The 19,886-nt window shown below is 40.0% G+C and overlaps 1 protein-coding gene across 1 annotated transcript in view; it reads right to left on the bottom strand.

Moving 5' to 3' along the window:
- The window catches only part of CCDC102B (coiled-coil domain containing 102B), a 280,013-nt gene that overhangs the window by 155,453 nt on the left and 104,674 nt on the right, over positions 1-19,886 (bottom strand). Inside the window, exon 5 of the mRNA XM_055129118.1 lies at positions 964-1,164. Within this exon, the coding sequence (XP_054985093.1) occupies positions 964-1,164 (201 nt within the window). The remainder of the gene's footprint in view (positions 1-963; positions 1,165-19,886) is intronic.

The following is a 19,886-nucleotide window of genomic DNA, read 5'->3' as shown; positions in this document are numbered from 1 at the left end:
TAAGGAATTGTGCTCACTGACTGTCACACTCAACTTTAAATATTTGCATGACCAAGTCATGAAACACTAATGAAATTTAATCTTTCATTTTCAGTAAACCCCTGGTATTACAAAGAATAGCGAAAAGCAATATGGGATTCTATTTTTTTTCTGGTCATTTAGTTCCCGGAGAATATATGAGTATGAACTGCTTCAAGAAAAAAATGTACTTATCAAAATCACTTCTAATTCATTGTTAAAGGAATAAAAAATGTGTATTAAAATGCTCTAGATTCTTTGATGAAAGAAAAAAAACAAGATGCCTATATTTTTTCAGCATAATGACAATAAATCATGCAAATTACAACTGCCACTAAGAGAATATAAAAATCTCTGAAAGCTTATCCAAAAAATCATATCTATAGCAGCCGCATCAATTTACATTAGAACAAAAACAATTCCTAAACTACCCAAATTTACCAATGCTGAAATTTAATTTTGGTTTTAATATTTACGTCACGGTCTATAAAAGCTGCTTTCTGCAGGATATATTTGATTGGCTCAAAAACTTGTTAGATGAAAGGAACCAGAGAACATTACAAAGCGTCAACCTAAATGTCTGTCAAGGCCCACCAACATCTCTAACAAATCCACATCAGATAACTAATCAACACAAATGTCTCGATTGCAAACGTCAATTGGTTCAGAATTGGAAGCACTACCAGAAGCCCAGACAATGAAGGTCCCGCCTTGATTTCCCCCTTCTGCGTGGAAGAGCTTGAGATAGCAAGACTTGTCATCACCATTTTCAGAGAGCGTTTGTCACCCTTTTTCATGTGCATGAGCATCAGGATTTTATGAGTACCAGGGACAGCGGGTGCTCTGGGTATAAGCAGGAAAGAAAGGCGGGGTTTGAAGGTGTGTTCAAGTGAAGGCGGCACCGGGAGGGGAACAATCCAGAGAGTGTCCCGCCAGCGTTCTTACCTGGTCTTGGTCCTGCAGGCCCAACTGCGACGCCTTCACGGTCAGCCCTTGCGTGTCTGCGCTGAGTCTCCGTGTTCTGTGCAGAAGCGCGTCCATTTCTTGCACGTGCAGCCTCAGCCTCCGGTTCTCTCTCTCCAGTTCTTGCTTCTCAGTTTCCAGTGTCTCCCGCTTGTCCCATTGGGAGGTCCGCAGTCTCTCCAGCTAGACAAAGGATGCACAAGAAAAAAGCGGCATGTAGCATATCTAACGGTCAAAGAGCAAGCTCCCTGCTGAGGCCTGCCCATGCGGCCAACGCCAGTGGCCCCTAGTTCAATGCGTCCAAAGTTCCCCAAAACACAGCAACATTGGGAACATTGGCCCTGAAGGCCTGCAGTCCAGCCAAGGGATACCTAGAAGGATCTCAAAGAGGAAGAAACTGTTTCCTAGTGGGGTGTGGAGATTGAGACACAACCCAGAGAGAATTCAAATCCCAGAGCTTCTCCCTAAGAAGGAAAGGGACGCGCCCCTTCAACAGGGCACCCCAGCTCTGCGTCTCTGAGAGAAGACCCTCCAGCATCTCCCTTTGAAAGCCAGTAGAGCTCTTGTCTTGAAATAAGCTCTAATACGGGATTCTTTATCTCAGTCATCCCCAAGGGAGCCAATTTTTTAAAAAATCACCCTGACTTCTTTTGAGAGATTCATTGGCTGATTGTCAACAACTGCCGCGAATGTGGGAACCCATTGCTATGCCCTCTGCTTGGAGACAGGAGAAACATACGCCTTCCCCTTCTTCCCTTTCATTTTGAATATTTCACCTATGGCGGGTGACATCTTTATGCTGCAAAAGGCGACAGCATCTTTTAATTTGAATGAGTTCATTATTTTGAAGTTTCTTTGGGAGGGATATGGACACTGGCAGTGGACGTGGTGCCGGGTTGCTATATGTCTGAAAAGGGTTTCAGACCAATAACAGTTTCATAAACCACATTGCCTAAAATAATTTTTAAAACATGGTGTATAATCTCACTTGGGTATTTAATGAAGAGATAAAACAAAAACAACAAAAGTATCCCCATCATGGGCATGTCCATATTCTCACACCCTTCATAAATCTCCAATCAGGGTTATATGTTAGATTCTTTTGGGGAGGCATTAGGGCTAGAGAGATAGCACAGCGGTAGGATGTTTGCCTTGAATGAGGCCAACGGGGGTTTGATTTCTCTGTCCCTTTTGGAGAGCCTGACAAGCTACCGAGAGTATCTTGCCTGCACGGCAGAGCCTGGCAAGCTACCTGTGGTGCATTCGATATGCCAAAAACAGTAACAACAAGTCTCACAATGGAGACGTTACTGGTGTCTGCTTGAGCAAATCGATGAGCAACAGAATAACAGTGATACAGTATATTACAAAAACATAGAATGAATAAAAACATTATATTATTATATAGCATCTCACAGGACTGGCTTACATTATAAAATAAAAATCAACTTAGTCAACATTAAGAAATGTGTTTAAATTCAATATTACTTTGGAAAAATAATGTTGATTATAAATAACTGAAAACTGCCTTTTAATATATTTCTAATTGCACCATTGTTGTAGAAGACGTTCTGTTCCCAAATCTAAAAGAGCTTCTTTTAAAACACAGGAAACTAAAATTACATTCCTGGCACCAGACCTTGTTTATCAATTAAATATAATAAACTAAGGGAACACATTTTAGATGATGTGGTTTGACATTTGGGGTGCCTGCTTGTGAATATGAGGTGAAAATAGTATTTCACAATCCAATTTAGAGATGACATTACTTTAATTATTAAGATTAATGCTTAAACTTCTTTGACTATCATCACATCACTTATCGAAATGAAAATAATAAAGCTGTAACAAGAAGTCACCGACTTAGTGTTGAAAAATTAATTTTAAGAGAATAAATGTAATTTTGACCAAGGACACACATGATGTGAATGTCAAGACTTTTAAAAACTGTAGACAGTTTTCAAATGAGTTGTTGAATGTTTTATATGTAATAAAAGATAAAGGTGAAAACTAAGGTTTTTAAAAATAGTAATGGATGGTTTGAATGAATAAACCCTAAATCTTAAAAAAATAGAAAGGAATTATATTTATACTAGTACCTGCATATTTCAAATAACAATATCTGATCTTTTCTAGTTGCAATTTTATTTCTTTTTTCTTTTGAGTCACACCCAGAGATGCACAGGGGTTACTTCTGGCTCTGCACTCAGGAATTACCCCTGGTGGTGCTCGGGGAACCATATGGGATGCTGGGAATTGAACCTGGGTCAGCTGCATGCAAGGCAAATGCCCTACCCGCTGTGCTATCGCTCCAGCCCCACTGTCAGGGCTACACTGGCTATGTAGCCCAGAATCATTCTGGCTAATGCTCAAGCATCATATGCAGTTCCAAGGATTAAACTGTGGTCAGTCAGAGTGCAATTTCCTGCCCATAACAGTCAGAATTTATCAGAAACAATTCTAAAATTTGTACCACATTTTAACAGAATTACATTTATTTGCAACCTATTGTTCAAAGAAAAACTGTAATGTATTTTAATATACTTTAATAGGTGCACTGCAGCACTGTCGTCCCATTGTTCATCTATTTGCTCGAGCAGGCACCAGTAACATCTCCATTGTGAGACTTATTTCGGTTCTTGGCATATCGAATATGCCACTGGGAGCTTGCTGGGCTCTCTGAGAGGGACGGAGGAATCAAACCTGGGTCGGCTTCGTGCAAGGTAAATGCCCTACCCGCTGTGCTATCACTCCAGCTCAGAAACAAAAGTATAATGCACTCATACCAATGTTCATCCTTATCATTTATGTAGTAAAAGAAGTGGCACCATGAAGCATAAACTCATCACAGAAATGTGTGAGATCAGCACAGGGACAACAGAGCAAACAAACATTACTAAGGAATAATTAAGTGAATTAACAGAAAGATCCAGGCACTGGTTTTGTAGTCTTTTATTTAGTCTCCTCAGAACACACTCAGCAATGGGGAGTGTGTAATAGATACTTGTGTTAAATTAATTTCAGAAAAGACATTGGAAAATATCTCCTAAAATTTTTGATGCAGATATACATTCTAATCTATCACTAAAAATATTTGTTTATAAAGTGATCTCTAATTTATGCATATTTAAATTAAAATATATAAATATCTAACTTCTCAATGATTTAACTTCATTCTATATGTCAATATTTTAAGAGGTACTGCGTATACAACTGTCAAACTACAAATAAATAGAAACATACAAAATTGAGCAAGGAAGCAAAATCCCTAGGTACTGTCGAAAGACCTGCAATCAATCAGGTCATCAGAGTAGACATTTTGCAGAAAGAAACAGAAGTTTAAGAAGGCGGCCAAGAAAGTAGATAAAGGACCAAACAGGATAACCTCTCAGTATCTGTATTGCAAACTATAATGCCCCCAAATAGAGAGAAAGCATGGGGGAAATTGTCTGCCATAGAGGAGGGGGAGGGGTGGGATGGGGGGTGGTATATTGGGGATATTGGTGGTGGAGAACGTGCATGAGTGAAGTGATGGGTGTTTTATCATTGTATGATTGAAACTCAAACATGAAAGCTTGTAATTGTATCTCATGGTGATTCAATAAAAAAATAAAACTAAAATAATTTTTTAAAAAAGGCAGCCAAGCAAAACCAAGGCACAGGAATCCCAATGAAAGAAACAGGAAGAAGCATTTTTTTTTAAAGAAATATTTTATTGAACCACCGTGAAAACAAGAAAAAAAATACAAAGCTCTCAGGTTTAAGTCACAGTCAAATACTGATTAAACCACCATCCCTTCACCAGTGCACCCGTTCCACCACCAAGAACCCCAATACACCCCCCTCCCACCCCACCCCCCATCTAAGTAGCTGATGATATTCCCATTATTCTCTCTATATATTGAGTACATTTCATATTTCCATACAGAACTCACTATTGTTGATTGGAAATTTTCCCCAACAATCAGGCCTGCTGAATAAGCATCATCTAATAATTTCTCTTCCTTGGTAAAAGTGAAGACTTTGAGTCCGCGCGGCCGCGATAGCTAAAGACTAAAGAAAGTCCTACCTCCTGGTGGAGGGGTCTTAGAGGGTGGCTCTCACCACGTGGCTGCTGCCGCTGCCGCCATTTTCGCTCAGAAAAATGGGGTGGAGAGGGAAAAAAATCCCTCCCCGGGCTGCACGCGGTGAGAGCCACCCTCTAAGACCCCTACACCAGGAGGTAGGACTTTCTTTAGTGACGTAGCCTGTAGGTGATCCTGGGAGGGGAGGTGTTCCCGGCGCGCCTTCCGCCCAGAGATGAACCAAGAGCCGCGGCACGAGAAGCAGAGCCTCCCGCCTACTGACTGTGATCCTGAGGTCTCCTAACCCATTTTGGCACCAGAGGAAGAAGCATTTTTAGTCAGGCTCCTTTGCTGACTCGATCTTCACCAACTGTCCCCGCTTAACGTTGTTGAAAGGCCAGCAAATATTCTAATCAATACAGTAATGAGATATAATTTTTACAGAAGCAGAACTGGACCATCTTATCATCCTGCAGAACTGTATTCTTTCGATATCAGCCTGTCACCTGACACTCTGCTGTGAAGGAGCTCCGAGTCCCCGAGGAAGGAAAGAACCCATCACACAACTCCAAGGGAGTCTCCATGTATTTCAATTACAGCAATTAGACACAAAGGGAAATTAAAGTTGCATCCTCCAAACACCAACTATTTAATGTACCATTACGAACACCAATGGCATTTCTCAGTACATTTACTCTTAACTCTCACTATTCTAGTCAGAGCTCACTGCACTTGCAGGTAGTGATTGCACAAAGATAAAAAGAGGAATTTCTCTAAGATGACAGAATGGAATCATGATTCTTTTTATCCTGTGCCCCTATTTTTCATTTGCAAAATTTGAAAAATATTTCCTATAACCTAGTTGTCAGATACAAATATTATTTAAGAAAAGTCTCTATCAAACTTAACACAAATTACTTAAAACAAAAATGTTTTACTTTCACCATATCTGTGTTTCCTGGAAAATGAAATATATCAGCAGTCCACTCAAATGTGTCAGATCAAAAGAGTTTAATAATTGTTCACGTTTGATCCAGATGATAGCTTAGAAATGTACCTTGTTGACTTGTTAATTCAACAGAAACCATTGTATGACATTAAGCGGTTCAGTGACACAATCTTAAACCAAATGTCGATGTTTCAATAACAGAACACTATATAGTCAAAATCTTTGCCACAAACGCTGTGATTTTGTAGTTCAAAGGTTAAAGGCAGGATGCCTGATTTCCTGGCAGAGATCATTACGTTTTATCTGGGTTCCTGATATATTCATAGAAGTGCAGTTTACAAGGTCTTTCTTATCTCACGAAGACCTTGAGAGATGCTACTGGATACTAAGAGGAAACTTGGGTTCTAAGAGAGGAAGGAATTTTCATTGCATGAAGAGCCCAGGCCATAGTCATCCCGGCTCTCTCTGCTCACTGCACCGTAGCATTGTAACAGGAACTGTGGACATAAACACAGTTACCTGCAATAGTAACCATGGCATTCTAGTCCATTGTATACAGTGCCATGGCAGAGATTTTGTATGTTTTTTCTTTTTTCTTCCATAGTTTTAGTTCTTGTTTTGTCTTTACAAGCAAATGAATTTATGAGAGCCGAGTTCTTTAGACCCAAATTTAAAAATTGAGCAATTTAAACCTAAGTGCAAAATGTATTATTGGTCACATTCCCTGGATCTTTTAACATCCTTTGACTAAACATGTCCTAGAATCACAGTAAAGACTTGAAATTACTTGGAACAGCGGGACGCTGGTGGAATCTCGAGCCGGGGCCGATACCAGCGTATCACTTTTGGTTCCAGAAACTGCTTGCAGACATTCTACCAGACTATCAACTAAGCCAGAGCCCCACGCCGGCTGATGATGGGAAATAACCATATTTTTTGGTTTGTTTTCCCTTTGTCAGGTAGAGTGGTGATTACTAAACAGGCGTGATCTCGGTGGCGTGGAACAAGGGGGGAAAAAAATAGAAAAGTTATGTAACAAACAGCGGGACTTAATATCTCTACATTCTCAGCAATGGAGAGCCATCAAATGCTTCCTTGATAGTGGGACTGTCTTTTCTTTTTTGGGGGGAAACCCTAGCAACAATGGTGAGTTATGTGTTGAAACATGGACTGTAACCAAGATAAAGCGTAAACGAAGTGAAACTTATCACTTACAAGGGCGGGGACTGGGGGGGCGTAAGGGAGCGGGAGGTATAATGGGGTGGTTGGTGATGGAATATGGGCACGGGTGAAGGGAAGGGTGTTTGAGTACTGTATAACTGACATAATCCTGAGAACTATGTAACCCTCCACATGGTGATTCAATAAAATTTAAATTTAAAAAAAAAAAGACTTGAAGAAATTCCCTCTTCTATCATAGTCTACTTCCCCACCAACCACAGTTCAATAGAACTCAGTTTGGGTGCGCGCCTTCTTCTATGAAATATCAGCCAAACAATGAATGGTTTTAATTATGCGTAACTTTGCATATGTTTTAGTGACTTTAATTGCATTTTGAATCCCTGGGCATTTTCTAAAAGTAAAGAAACCCGTGATTAACTTGAAACAGAACCAAAGCTAAGTAAAAGAGAAATCCATATGTCCCCAAATTAATTCAGATATAAATCTTAGAGTCTTAACAGAAATTAACTCAAAATGGGTCATGGACATAAATGCAAATGGCAAAGCTATAAAACCCATAGAATATGAATAGTATAAGAGAAAAATATAGATGACTTTGAGCTTGGCATTAACTTTTTAGATATATCAGAAAAGACATGATCCATGAAAGAAATAATTGATAAGCTAGTTTCACTAAAATAAAAAACTTTTACTCTGTGCCAATCAATGTCAAGAGAATAAGTCACAGACTAGGAAGAAATATTTTCAAAGATATCCTTTATAAAACATTCCTGTCCCAAAACATAGAAAGGGCAATTCAACAATACAAAACATAACCCAATTAAAAATGGGTCCAAGATTCAAATAGACATTTCATTTAAAAAGACAGGTGAAAATAAGAAATAAAAATGCTCTACACTGGACGAGAGAGAGAGAGAGAGAAAGATACAGAGACAGAGACAGCGAGATAGAGAGAACAGGACTCCTGCCTTGCATGTGGATGACCCTGTTTTAATCCCTAGTACAAAATGGTCCCTTCTGAGCATTGTCAGGAGACATTCCTAACCACAGGGTCAGGGTAATCTTTGAACACTATCGTTTAGCCCCAACAAAAATCTCCAAAATATAATAATTGGAAAGCATAGCTTTACATTTTCCATCTTGGACGTCACCCAATTCTCAACCTGATATGTGTACTTTTAGTTTTCCTCCACTGAAGATGCTTATGTTTTCTCTTGAGCATCTCTCTCTCTCTCTCTCTCTCTCTCTCTCTCTCTCTCTCTCTCTCTCACACACACACACACACACACACACACACAGATTAACACAATGAGCTATCACTGCACACTAATTCAAATGGCCCAAATCCAGACCTCTGTCTACAGCAAATGTCACTGGTGAGGATATGGTACAATAGACACTATCATTCACCCACTGCCGGTGGAACTGCAAATGGAACCGTCACTTAGGGACGATTTAACAGTTTCTTTCAGAATTAATCATACTTGTGCTATGTGGTCCATAAATTGTGCATGATATTTATTTACCTGAAAGGAGTTGAAAAGATCCACACACAACCTGAGAATTGATGTTTACAGTAGATTTAATTCATAACTGCTCAAACCTGGAGGGCACCAAAATGTCCTTCAGTGGGTGAATCGTAGATGTTTCTGTTGGGGAAAGTTCACTCTGTGATACTAGCATGAGGAATTCATGTCATTATACATCTGTGCAAATCCACAGAATTTACAAGAGCAGAGCGTAAGAAAGCAATGGCCTTTGTGTGAAAACTCTGTCAATGGTGCTCATCCCTGGTACAAATACAGCACTCTGAGGGGGCAGGCTGATGGTGAGCCGTCGGTCACGAGTCTGGGGAGGAGGGAGACAGGAAAACTCTGTACGTTACCTACAATCTCCTGCTAGAGTGTCAAGATCTCTAAACGACCTAATAAAAAGTATAGAACTATAGCACTGTCGTCCCGTTATTCATCGATTTGCTCGAGCGGGCACCAGTAACGTCTCCATTGTGAGACTGTTGTTACTGTTTTTGGCATATTGAATACGCTCACAGGTAACTTGCCAGGCTCTACCATGTGGGCAGGATACTCTCGGTAAATTGCCGGGCTCTCCAAGAGAGATGGAGGAATTGAACCCAGGTTGGCTGTGTGCAAAGCAAATGCCCTGCCCGCTGTGCTATCGCTCCAGTCCAATAAAAGTATTAGACAACTAATTTAAATTCTGGTCATTTATCAGATTAGAGCTTCGTAAGTATTTCCTCCTAGTTTAGTTTTTGTCTTATTGCACTACTGGTTTGTAACTAATTGGTTTGTGTCTTAATAATGTCATTAGCACTGGATGAACTTCACACTGAAAACAATGCCGGAGTAACATGCATTCCTAAATATGAGTCAAAGGAGCCCAAACACACATATTGCTTTAAACGTGAATCAAAAGCAAGTGTCATTAAGAGAAGTACATACAATTAAGTCAGTCTAGTAGTATGAACAGACAAAATACATTTCTAAGCTTCGGTAAAAAAAATAACACAGACATGAGAAGTCAGGGCTCTTCAGGGCAATTTTTCACCCTTACTTTTAAAAAATGTTTGAATATCTTTTTATCCAAAGCATCTAAAATATTATTTCTATATCACTAGATATAAAAATGTTCTTGTATTATTTCTTTGCACACTACGATTTAAAATTGAGTGCAGGAGGGTCTGGAGCAATAGCACAGCGGGTAGGGCATTTTGCCTTGCACACGGCCAACCCAGGTTCGATTCCCAACATCCCATATGGTCCCCCCCCAAGCACTGCCAGGAGTAATTTCTGAGTGCAGAGCCAGAAGCAACCCTGTGCATTGCCGGGTGTGACCCAAAAAGAAAAAAAAAGTGTGTGGGGACAGCAAGAACATCCAAGTGGCCAAGCATAGCTAGCGAGTGCACAAGCCTGAGTTTCATCCTGCACATCCGCACCAAGTACTGCAGTACTGCATGATGTGGAGCTGTATTCCCAAGCACCCAGCCACAAAGCTGCCAAAACACAGTGACCCACTCCCACAAGCACCACTGGTGTGAGTTGATGAGATATTTCAGTGCACATTTTATGCTGTGTCAGAACATTCTTTAACTCTAAATTTCTCTTGGAAATAGCTCGTCTGTACTTAGGAAGAATTTCAGTCACACAGTCCAACTGTTACACACTTAAAAACAAGTAGTTGAGAGCAGGAGCAAAGTTACAGCAGGGAGGGCGCTTGCCGTGCACAAGGTCAACTGATGTTCAATTCCCGCTGCTTCGTAAGGTTCCTTGAGCATAGCCAGGAGCAGACCCTGAGATCAGAGGCAGGAGGAAGCTTTGAGCACTGATGGGTGTGGCCCAAATAACAAACACAACTAACAAAAAAAAAAAGCAGGTATTTGAGACACACGTTTTCTAAAATATGCAGTGAACATCAGTTATTAAAATAAAGACTAAAATGAATCACTTTCTAAAGCACTGAAACTTTAATTGCTTCGCCTGTTTAGCTCACATTCAGGTGACCAGGATCCCCTGAAGTTCAAGGAAGAACTGGCAGCCTTTGATCTCATGTTATATTTATGATGTAATCACATTCCCCATTCCTTTACTTCTGGTCCCATGTTCTGGTTCTCTTTCAAATTTCCCTTTCTTCCCAAGACACACTCACTCCTCTGCTTCTCCATCTGGAGTCCTCCTTGAGCCTCCGGCTCTGCATCCCTTCCAGCAGACGAGATGATGTGAACTTTGATTTGGCATCAGTCTCAATTTTTCCTGCACACAAGTATTTTCTACAGAGCTCGGGTTATAAACTTTCACGCACAGTGTTTTCTGCCTTTTGTTCCTGAGGCGAATAACCATTTACACCTATCCGAGTCAGTTAAAATGAGATCAAATATACAAATAAAACTACTGACATTATTCCAGATGACGGGCCGTGTTTAAGTGTCTGTTCTGAACAGCCAGAGAATGACTTATCCTTAACCAAAAGAGCTAGAAGAGGCTTTCGAGAACTGCCGTGCCAAATTTTCATAGACTGCAATGAATTTCTTATAACCAGAAACAGTGCATAAAAACCTGGTGGAGTGAAATAAATAATACTTATGAAATATGACTGTTGTTTAAGTGATAAGAGAAAAGGGAGAAGTTACAAAAGACATCTATGCTGAATAGAACTTAATTTTTCTTTCACTTGCATTTAGTTGTGCTTATGACTAGGAAAAAACTTAGAAAAGTATTCTATTTACTGTGTAAGGTAAAGCAACAAATTATAAGAGTTACAATTAAGCAAGACATGAGGGTTTTTAATTTCAAAATTTTCTCATAAAAGTAATTTTAAAAGTAGGTAAACTAACTTAACCCCACGGGTGTGAAATTGGTCTTCTGAGATTCTGCTAACTCTGAGAATCCAAAGAACTTGAAACATGCTGATATTGCCTATAGTCAACTTTTCTTATCAACAAAAGTCTCTCATGTTAATCAATATATTAATTTTTTTCTAGAGGGTTAGCAGCTATTTTACTTAGAGGTTATATTGATGAATTTTGTGCACTTTGCTCAGCTAAACTAGAATGCTGGATGTGATATTCACCCTGAGATGGAAGTAGTACACGTGATTTATAGAAGACAAACAAAATAAATAAGGTACAAGAAAAGAAAGATCTAGAGAGTGATGAGAAAAATGAAATTGTGGCAAAAAAGATAAGATCATCTCTCAGATCTTTACTTTACACAAAGTGACTTAGCGGCACAATTTTATTTTTTAAATAGGCCCCTCGATTTATTTACTTAGATTTGTAGGTCACGCCCGGCAGTGCTCAGGGCTTCCTCCTAAGCTCTGTGCTTTGGGATAACTTCCGGCAGTTTTTAGGGTAACTGATGTGGGGCAGGACATTGACCCCTGGTCAGCTGCATACAAAATAATCACCACGCCTCCCACCCCATATACATTGCCCTTTTTTTGTTTTGTTTTGTTTTGTTTTTTGGATCACACCTGGCAATGCTCAGGGGTTACTCCTGGTTCTGCACTCAGGAATCACCCTTGGCGGTGCTCAAAAGATTATATGGGATTCTGGGAATCGAGCCCCGGTCAGCCACGTGCAAGGCAAACGCCCTACTGGCTGTACTATTGCTCCAGCCCCATGTTGACCTTTTAATATCTGTTTCCTGGGAGAAATTTGATAAAACAGATATAGCGCCTAATTAAAAAAAACCACAATGAATAATAAAAATTATTTTATCAGGTTGATCAAAACATTATTAAGCTATTTTATATCCAAATTAGATCATTAAAGAGATAAATGATAGGCACTCGGTTAATGTCTTTGTTTCATCTTAAATCTTTGTTAGACTCGTTACCAAATTGTGATGGCAACTCTTAGTACATCCCCAAGTGTGAGCCTTTGAACATGGGCTCTTATTCTGTCCTTTATTTCGTTGACCCATCATTTTACTACCATGGGTATGTATGCATGTATTTGTGTTAATATGAATATGTAATTGCTTCTAAACCTAGAAATATGCATATAAATCTCTTAAAATTATATTTTATGGATTATTTTGTAGTTACTAAATGATTTTATCATCTGTGATAACTACAGTTTTGTTATCACTGTCATCCCCTTGCTCATTGATTTGCTTGAGTGAGTACCAGTATTGTCTCCATTGTGAGACTTGTTATTACTGTTTTTGGCATATTGAATACGCCATGGGTAGCTTGCCAGTCTTTGCCGTGCAGGTGGAATACTCTCGGTAGCTTGCCGGTCTCTCCTAGAGGGATGGAGGAATTGAACCCGAGTTGGCCGCTTGCAAGGCAAACGCCCTGCCCACTGTGCTATCATTCAGTATCAATATATAACCAAGGAAAATATCATGAAATGATGTAACTATAGAAAAACATCATTGACATCTAGAAGCCTACATTCTAAACTTATGTATCCTGAACAATCCTGTATATTTTTCCAACGTATGCTTCCTTCTAGAGACCCATAAAAGTCTGTTGCTTGTTCAATGAAGACACTACATGAGTGTTGATTGTCCTGCCCTCCTTACCTCGCTGCCCTTCTCCCTCTGCCTCGGGACTGTTTGACTAAGCCGAAAGGGGCTCAGCAATTGCCCCCACCACAAATAAATAAAATTTTAAGAATGTTATGGCTCAAGCTGCTGGAAATACTTCCCTATGAATTTATGAACTGATGAGTATTTTTATTTATGTTTTGCTTTTTGGTTCACACCCAGCAGCATTCAAGGGTCACTCTAGGCTCTGAGCTCAGGAATTACTCCTGGCAGTGCTCAGGGGGCTACATGGCATGCTGGGCATCAGCTTTCCAATTTTCTATGCCATTGTATGTGAGGCACTATAATTTACAGTACTGCTCACTCTAGGGGTCATGCGTACAGCACTGAAGCTACGCCCTCTGTCAGAGGGCACACTCCCATCCAGAACCAGTGTTATTCCCTGAGGTTTCTTTCTATCCCACCTAGGAGAGAGACCATTCTTCGTGTAACCTTTTCATTCTCATGTTTTTAGCATGACACCCGCTAGTTCTTTTCAGACTGGTAAATTACATGAGTTCATCTTTTGATAGAGTCTAGTAATGTTCCATTATATACAACAGATATTGTATATCCAAGGATTTTTTTTTCTTTTTGGGTCACACCTGGCAATGCACAAGGGTTACCTCCTGGTTTTGCACTCAGGAGTTACTCCTAGCAGTGCTCAGGGAACCATATGGGATGCTGGGAATCGAACCTGGGTCGGCCGCGTGCAAGGCAAACGCCCTACCCGCTGTGCTATTACTCCAGCCCCACCAAGCATTTTTTTTTTTATCCAGTCTTCTACTCTTGAAAAATGTACTCAGTTCTATCAATAAGATTCTGGCTATTGTAAACAGTGATGCAATAAACACAGGAGCACCATAATCTTTTTGAAATAGTAATGTTGGACTCTTGTGGTAGATTCCAAGAAACAGAATTGTTGGGTCATATGGAAGCTGCTTTTTTAAAAAAAAATTTAATTTTATTGAATCACCGTGAGATAGTTACAAGCTTTCATGTTTGGGTTACAACCTCACAATGATCAAACACCCATCCCTCCACCAGTGCATATTCCCCATCACCAATATCCCGGGTGTACGCCCCCTTTCCCACCCTCCCCATGCCTCCATGGCAGACAATATTCCCCATACTCTCTACTTTTGGGCATTATAGCTTGCAACACAGACACTGAGAGGTCATCATGTTCGGTCAATTATCTACTTTCGGCACACATCTTCCATCCCAACTGGTTCCTCTAGCCATCATTTTCTTAGTGACCTCTTCTCTATTCCATCTGCCTTCTCCCCTCTGCTCATGAAGCAGTCTTCCAGCTGAGTCAGAAAGAGAGGAACAGACATAGAGGGACTGCACTCATTTGTGGAGTGTGGGGTAGCATCACATGAGGCTTACACCCAAGGACAGTAGATACAATGAAGCTGCTTCTTATTTTTCCTTTTTGAGTGTTGGTCATATTGAGACCTACCAAAGAGAATGGATGGTTGACTCTTCCATCAGGCACAGAGGATGGTGGTTCCTGCTTCCCCACATTCATGCCAGTGCTGATGTTTTGTTCTTTTTGACCTGGTGTGAGGTGTTAGCTCATTGTTGTTTTGATTTGCATTTCTGTGGCAAGTGAAGAGCACGTTTATGCATACTATTGGCATCTGTATATCTTCTTTAAAGAAATGTCTATTCATCTCTTCTCCCCATGTTTGATGGGGTTGTTTGTTTTTTTTTTGAACTATCCTCTGAAGTGAATGATTAATGTAAAAGTAATAACATGCTTTTAAGATTTCATCATTAAAGTGTTTTGCAATTCTATCTGGTTTTTAAAGTCCATTTTTTCTGAGTGTGTTAAAATGTTTTTCCCTATTATCATAAATTGAGTTGTAGTAACTGCTTTTTATATCCTTTGATTTTTATAAAAAAAAAGTAACATTTTTTTATCCTTTGCGATAAGCATAAGTTGTTCATTGATTTTGTTTACCCTGGTTAGTGGGTTCAATGCAGATTAAATCTCTCTCTTTCAGCACAGCCTTCCCAAATCAAAAATGATAAAGAATAAAATCATCCATTCTGCAAACATCATTAAGGCACCGACTTCAATGTATAATTGAACCTTAGTTTCCCTAGAAGAAGGGAAAAAAACATGTGGCAAATGCTTTGAGGGGGATGTGGAAACAGCCATTGTGCACAGTTATTCATCAATAACTGTGAAGTCATTGCTGAAGAGGCCGGTTTACTTATAGAGGGAAGTATTGAGAAAAAGGTTTGAGATCATGAGGAACAGAGTACCCCAAGTCATCACAGTGAAGAAGTTTAGAAATTAAATGGGCAGTAGTTTCCAGTATTAGGGTTGAACCACTTACCAGGGATTTGTGTCTTGAGGGTAGAGGTGCCATTTAGGAATTTCAAGGTAAAGGAAAACAAGAGTTCCAGGAAGCTGAGAGTAAGACCCCTATCGAGGATCAGAGGACAGATTGATTAGCATTCCTCTGACATGCAAGCATTCATCAAAGCAATAAAAGTGGGTTCCCTCATTCCAGCAACCTAAACATCCACTCTCAGATCAAGGCATGAAGTCTTCAGCTCTCCCTCTGCAATAGTCCACCTTCCCCAATAGGACCACCCGTCATTGCTTATTATTGCTTGTCCAAGAAAATCCTCTACAAACAAGAGAAGGAACATGACATCCATACAAAACTACTAACCGTTGAAAAACAAGGGGGGAAAAAAGACCTTTTCAGCTGAAAATGTGCCTCATAAAACTTCCACAAAACAGAGCAAAATCATAGCATCATATTCCAACACAAATCACAATCAATAACCTAGAGGAAAAAGGACAAGACCTACCAGTGAGACCGCATGAGCTAACAAGCGCTCTATCAAAATGATTATATAACTCGGAATATAGCTTCACAAATGAAAACTGCAACACAGAATTTTTATTTAATATCCACCGGGATATCATCTCAGAACAAAAAGGATTGCACAGAAACCTTCCATTTTATGTAAGAAGATGGTTACAGCCAATAATACTGAGGTTAAAAGATTGTAACACTTTGTATTATTAAGATAAAGCATGTAATTATGTTTATGGACTTTTAAAAAAATGTGAAAGAAAAATGATGCAAATAAAAATTAAGAAAATGAGATGATAACATTAGAAAATAAGATAGAAGTTTTCTTTAAAAATTAAGTTTATACGCACCAATCTCTCTATCCCTGGAGAGATAAGTTTCGGTCCCCTGGTTTTAAAAAAAAAATGATCATAAAATGTAATCATGTTGAAACACATTAAAAGCTGTATTTGTTCCAGAGAAAATCTGGAGGAAACAAATGTTCATCCACAGAAAAGTAAACAACTTCCACTATTTCACTGTAGAGAACTATTATACTACTTACAAATAAAAGGAATAGGTAACTGGCAGATAAAACACCATGTATCAAAAACTAAATTTTGATGAAAAGGAAAGGATGCTATGGATGTTTCCACTTATAGGAAGTTCTAGAATGAAAAAAATTAGTCCATAGTATTTCATAGATAGAAAATTCACTGTGAAGATACATTAGCAAACTTGAGAACATCTCAAGGTGATGGCGGTAGTTGATAGGAAAGTGCAGTCTAGAGCCTTGCGTATTCCGGGAGGCATCGACCAATGTCACTCAATATCTGTGCATCTAACTGTGTGTAAATTATGCCTCGGTAGAAAAGGTCAGTGATAAATACTTAATGCTAACTCTAAATGAAGATTTGAAATATGAATGTGAACACATACTACCTCTGACCACTGAAAGGACAGGGGAGTGACTATAGTGCAAAGAAAATCAGCAAGCTTTTGTCACTGTGGTGTGGGGAGTAAGTTAGGGAAGGGAACGTGGCACAATGTTGAAGGGGGAAAGTGCCTGACAGAGAGGAGGCTGGGGGAGAGGAGGGGAGGGGGACACTGGTAAAGGAGTTGGTGTCTGCACGGCACACTCTATGCCTGAAACTCAGTCATGAATGTCTATGCAACTTTGTAATCCACAGTGATTCTGATGGAAAAAAAAAAATATGAGCAAGCTTTCCAATAAGATAAAGCAGAACTTTGTGAGAAATGCTTGATTCTATTTATGAAACTATGAAAGTATAAAATGAACCCAGAACCTAATTATGTGTAAAACAATTATACACACAGTGAATGATGGGTAAATGTCACAGTGACACTAGTTTCATCTTAACTGGGTTCCTTAGCGATTACATTTAGTACATTTGGGACATCATAAAACAATATTAATTCATAACACACTGAATAAAATTAAGTTTCTGAGCATATGATATAACAAAGGAAGGAAAAAATACAGAAAAACTTAGCTATGTTTGGTGCAAAAGGAACAAATAAATAATAAAGGTTAAACACATAGTAGAGTTCTTGCAGCAACCAACTATAATAATGATAATGAGTTTGGTAAAGATCACCAATGGTACCCAAATCTTTATATTAATAAGTGTTTATAATGCATTTATTCAATATCTATTAAATAATCAAGATATTTAATTTCTTTAATAATGCACTTATTAATATCTTCAGAATCTTAGAGAATCATCCCAAAGTTCACTTACTAACTTAAAAGTCGTGACACAGAGCAGAGCATGGGCAACCCCACCTTCCAAGTGACAGCGTCCATCACCATTACCGCCACATTAAAGTGCATTTTCTTCTCCGGACGTGAAGTATGAGGCATCTACATATGAGGTAGATTTTATTCTTGGTAGCAATGCTGAACCTCACTGTAAACCTGTCTGTCAATCAGAGGTTCTCAGCCATAGTTATTTTACCTTCAACTGACTCACAAGGGCTGGCCGACTTCTGGCTGTTACAGCTAAAGAGGTGTAACTGGGACTGAGTGGACAGAGGTCAAGGGGAGCACAGATGTCCTGGAGTGCCCATAAGAGCAATGCACACCAGCATGTCAACAGTGCAAAGCTTGAAGTGCTGCTCTAGACCTGTCTTCCAATGGACAATAAATAGCAACCACAGAAGAAAGAAGACCCGTCACAATCAAACAGATAAACACTGGGGAGGACACCCAGAGCCCCCCAAACTGGTCTGGGCTGGTCAAACACCAGTATAGGAGGAAATATTTGGATAATATGAAAATTTATTCTCACTGGGGAATAAATTCATACCACAAAGATTAAGAATACTGGGGCTGGGGCGATAGCACAGCGGGTAGGGCATTTGCCTTGCACACGGCCAACCCAGGGTTGATTCCCAGCATCTTGTGGTACCCGAGCACCGCCAGGAGTAATACCTGAGTGCATGAGCCAGCAGTGACCCCTGTGCATCACCGGGTATGACCCAAAAAGCAAATAAATAAATAACAAATAAAAGAATACCACCACTCAGTAAAGAGAAAACTGAGAACAGTAATATCATCTGGAACAAGTACAGTCCTAGCCCCAACGTTCAAGAATAAATTCTAACAGTAAGAGAGAAGAAGTACAGCAGTTGGCCAGACTCTTTGACTGTGGCCAACAGTGTTCCAATTCATTGAGGGGATAATTGGAAAGCGTTGGTTGGTGAGTGGGTTCTACAGCAAGAGAGAGATGAGCAGTTTGGAGCTGAAGTGCGGTTCACCAGTAGGCAGTGCACTTGACCCAGCAACTCCAACAGCACTAGACCAAATCACAGTGAAGAACGCACAGGAGAGAGAGGTGGGCAGGCCTCGGGGAAGAAGTTCCAGAACATTCCTGGTGGATTCTCAAGCAGGTCTGACACCATCTGTGGAAGGAAAGGTTTCCTTTGAAACCTGCACCTCAGATGAAAAGCAGTTCCGAGCAGAGAGGGAGCTCCTGAGCACGGAATACTGAGTGACTCTGGAGCCCGCCATCATCACACAGTGACTCGTACTCAGGATACTGTCTAGGAGGTTCTTAGAAGCACAATAAAATTCACATATAGATGAACAAAAGCCTCAAGTTACATGTCTACGGGCTGGAGCAATAGCACAGCGGGTAGGGTAGGACGTTTGCCTTTTACTCGGCCGACCCAGGTTCGATTCCCCGATTCCTCCACCCCTCTCGGAGAGCATGGCAAGCTACCGAGAGTATCTTGCCCTAAAGACAGAGCCTGGCAAGCTACCCGTGGCGTATCCGATATGCCAAAAACAGTAACAAGTCTCACAATGGAAACATCACTGGTGCCCGCTCGAGCAAATCAATGAGCAACAGGATGACAGTGACAGAGATACAGTGATACATGTTTGTATTATTCAGCAGTTCCTTTCTTAGCTACATGTATGCCCACAACGTCAGAGTCAGTTCCTTACAATGAACTAAGACATGTACTCAGGACATGAACCCAGGAGTGATCCATGAGTGGGTCATCCTGTGAGTTAGGAAGAAATGAAAATAGAAAATTCACTGTTTATATACCACTCAGAGGTGACCCTGAGGATGGACAGTAAGAAAGACTTCCCCCAGGACGAAGAGAAACATGCCAGCCGTGATCTTTAATGAATCAACAAGTTGATCAAAGGTAAGGATATACATAAATACATAAAGTGGTCTACCTTTTGGCTTTTGGCTTGGGCTCTTAACAGAGCAAGACTGAAGCACTAAAGACAAAAGACTAAAGACAAAAAAGGTGTGTGATGAAGGCTGGACAGATGGATGTGGAAATGAATGGTGTGGTTTTC

Source organism: Sorex araneus, chromosome 2 (genome assembly GCF_027595985.1).
Source record: "Sorex araneus isolate mSorAra2 chromosome 2, mSorAra2.pri, whole genome shotgun sequence".
Lineage (NCBI taxonomy): Eukaryota > Metazoa > Chordata > Mammalia > Eulipotyphla > Soricidae > Sorex > Sorex araneus.
The sequence above is the reverse complement of the archived record's forward strand: the minus strand, read 5'-3'. Positions and strand labels throughout refer to the sequence as shown.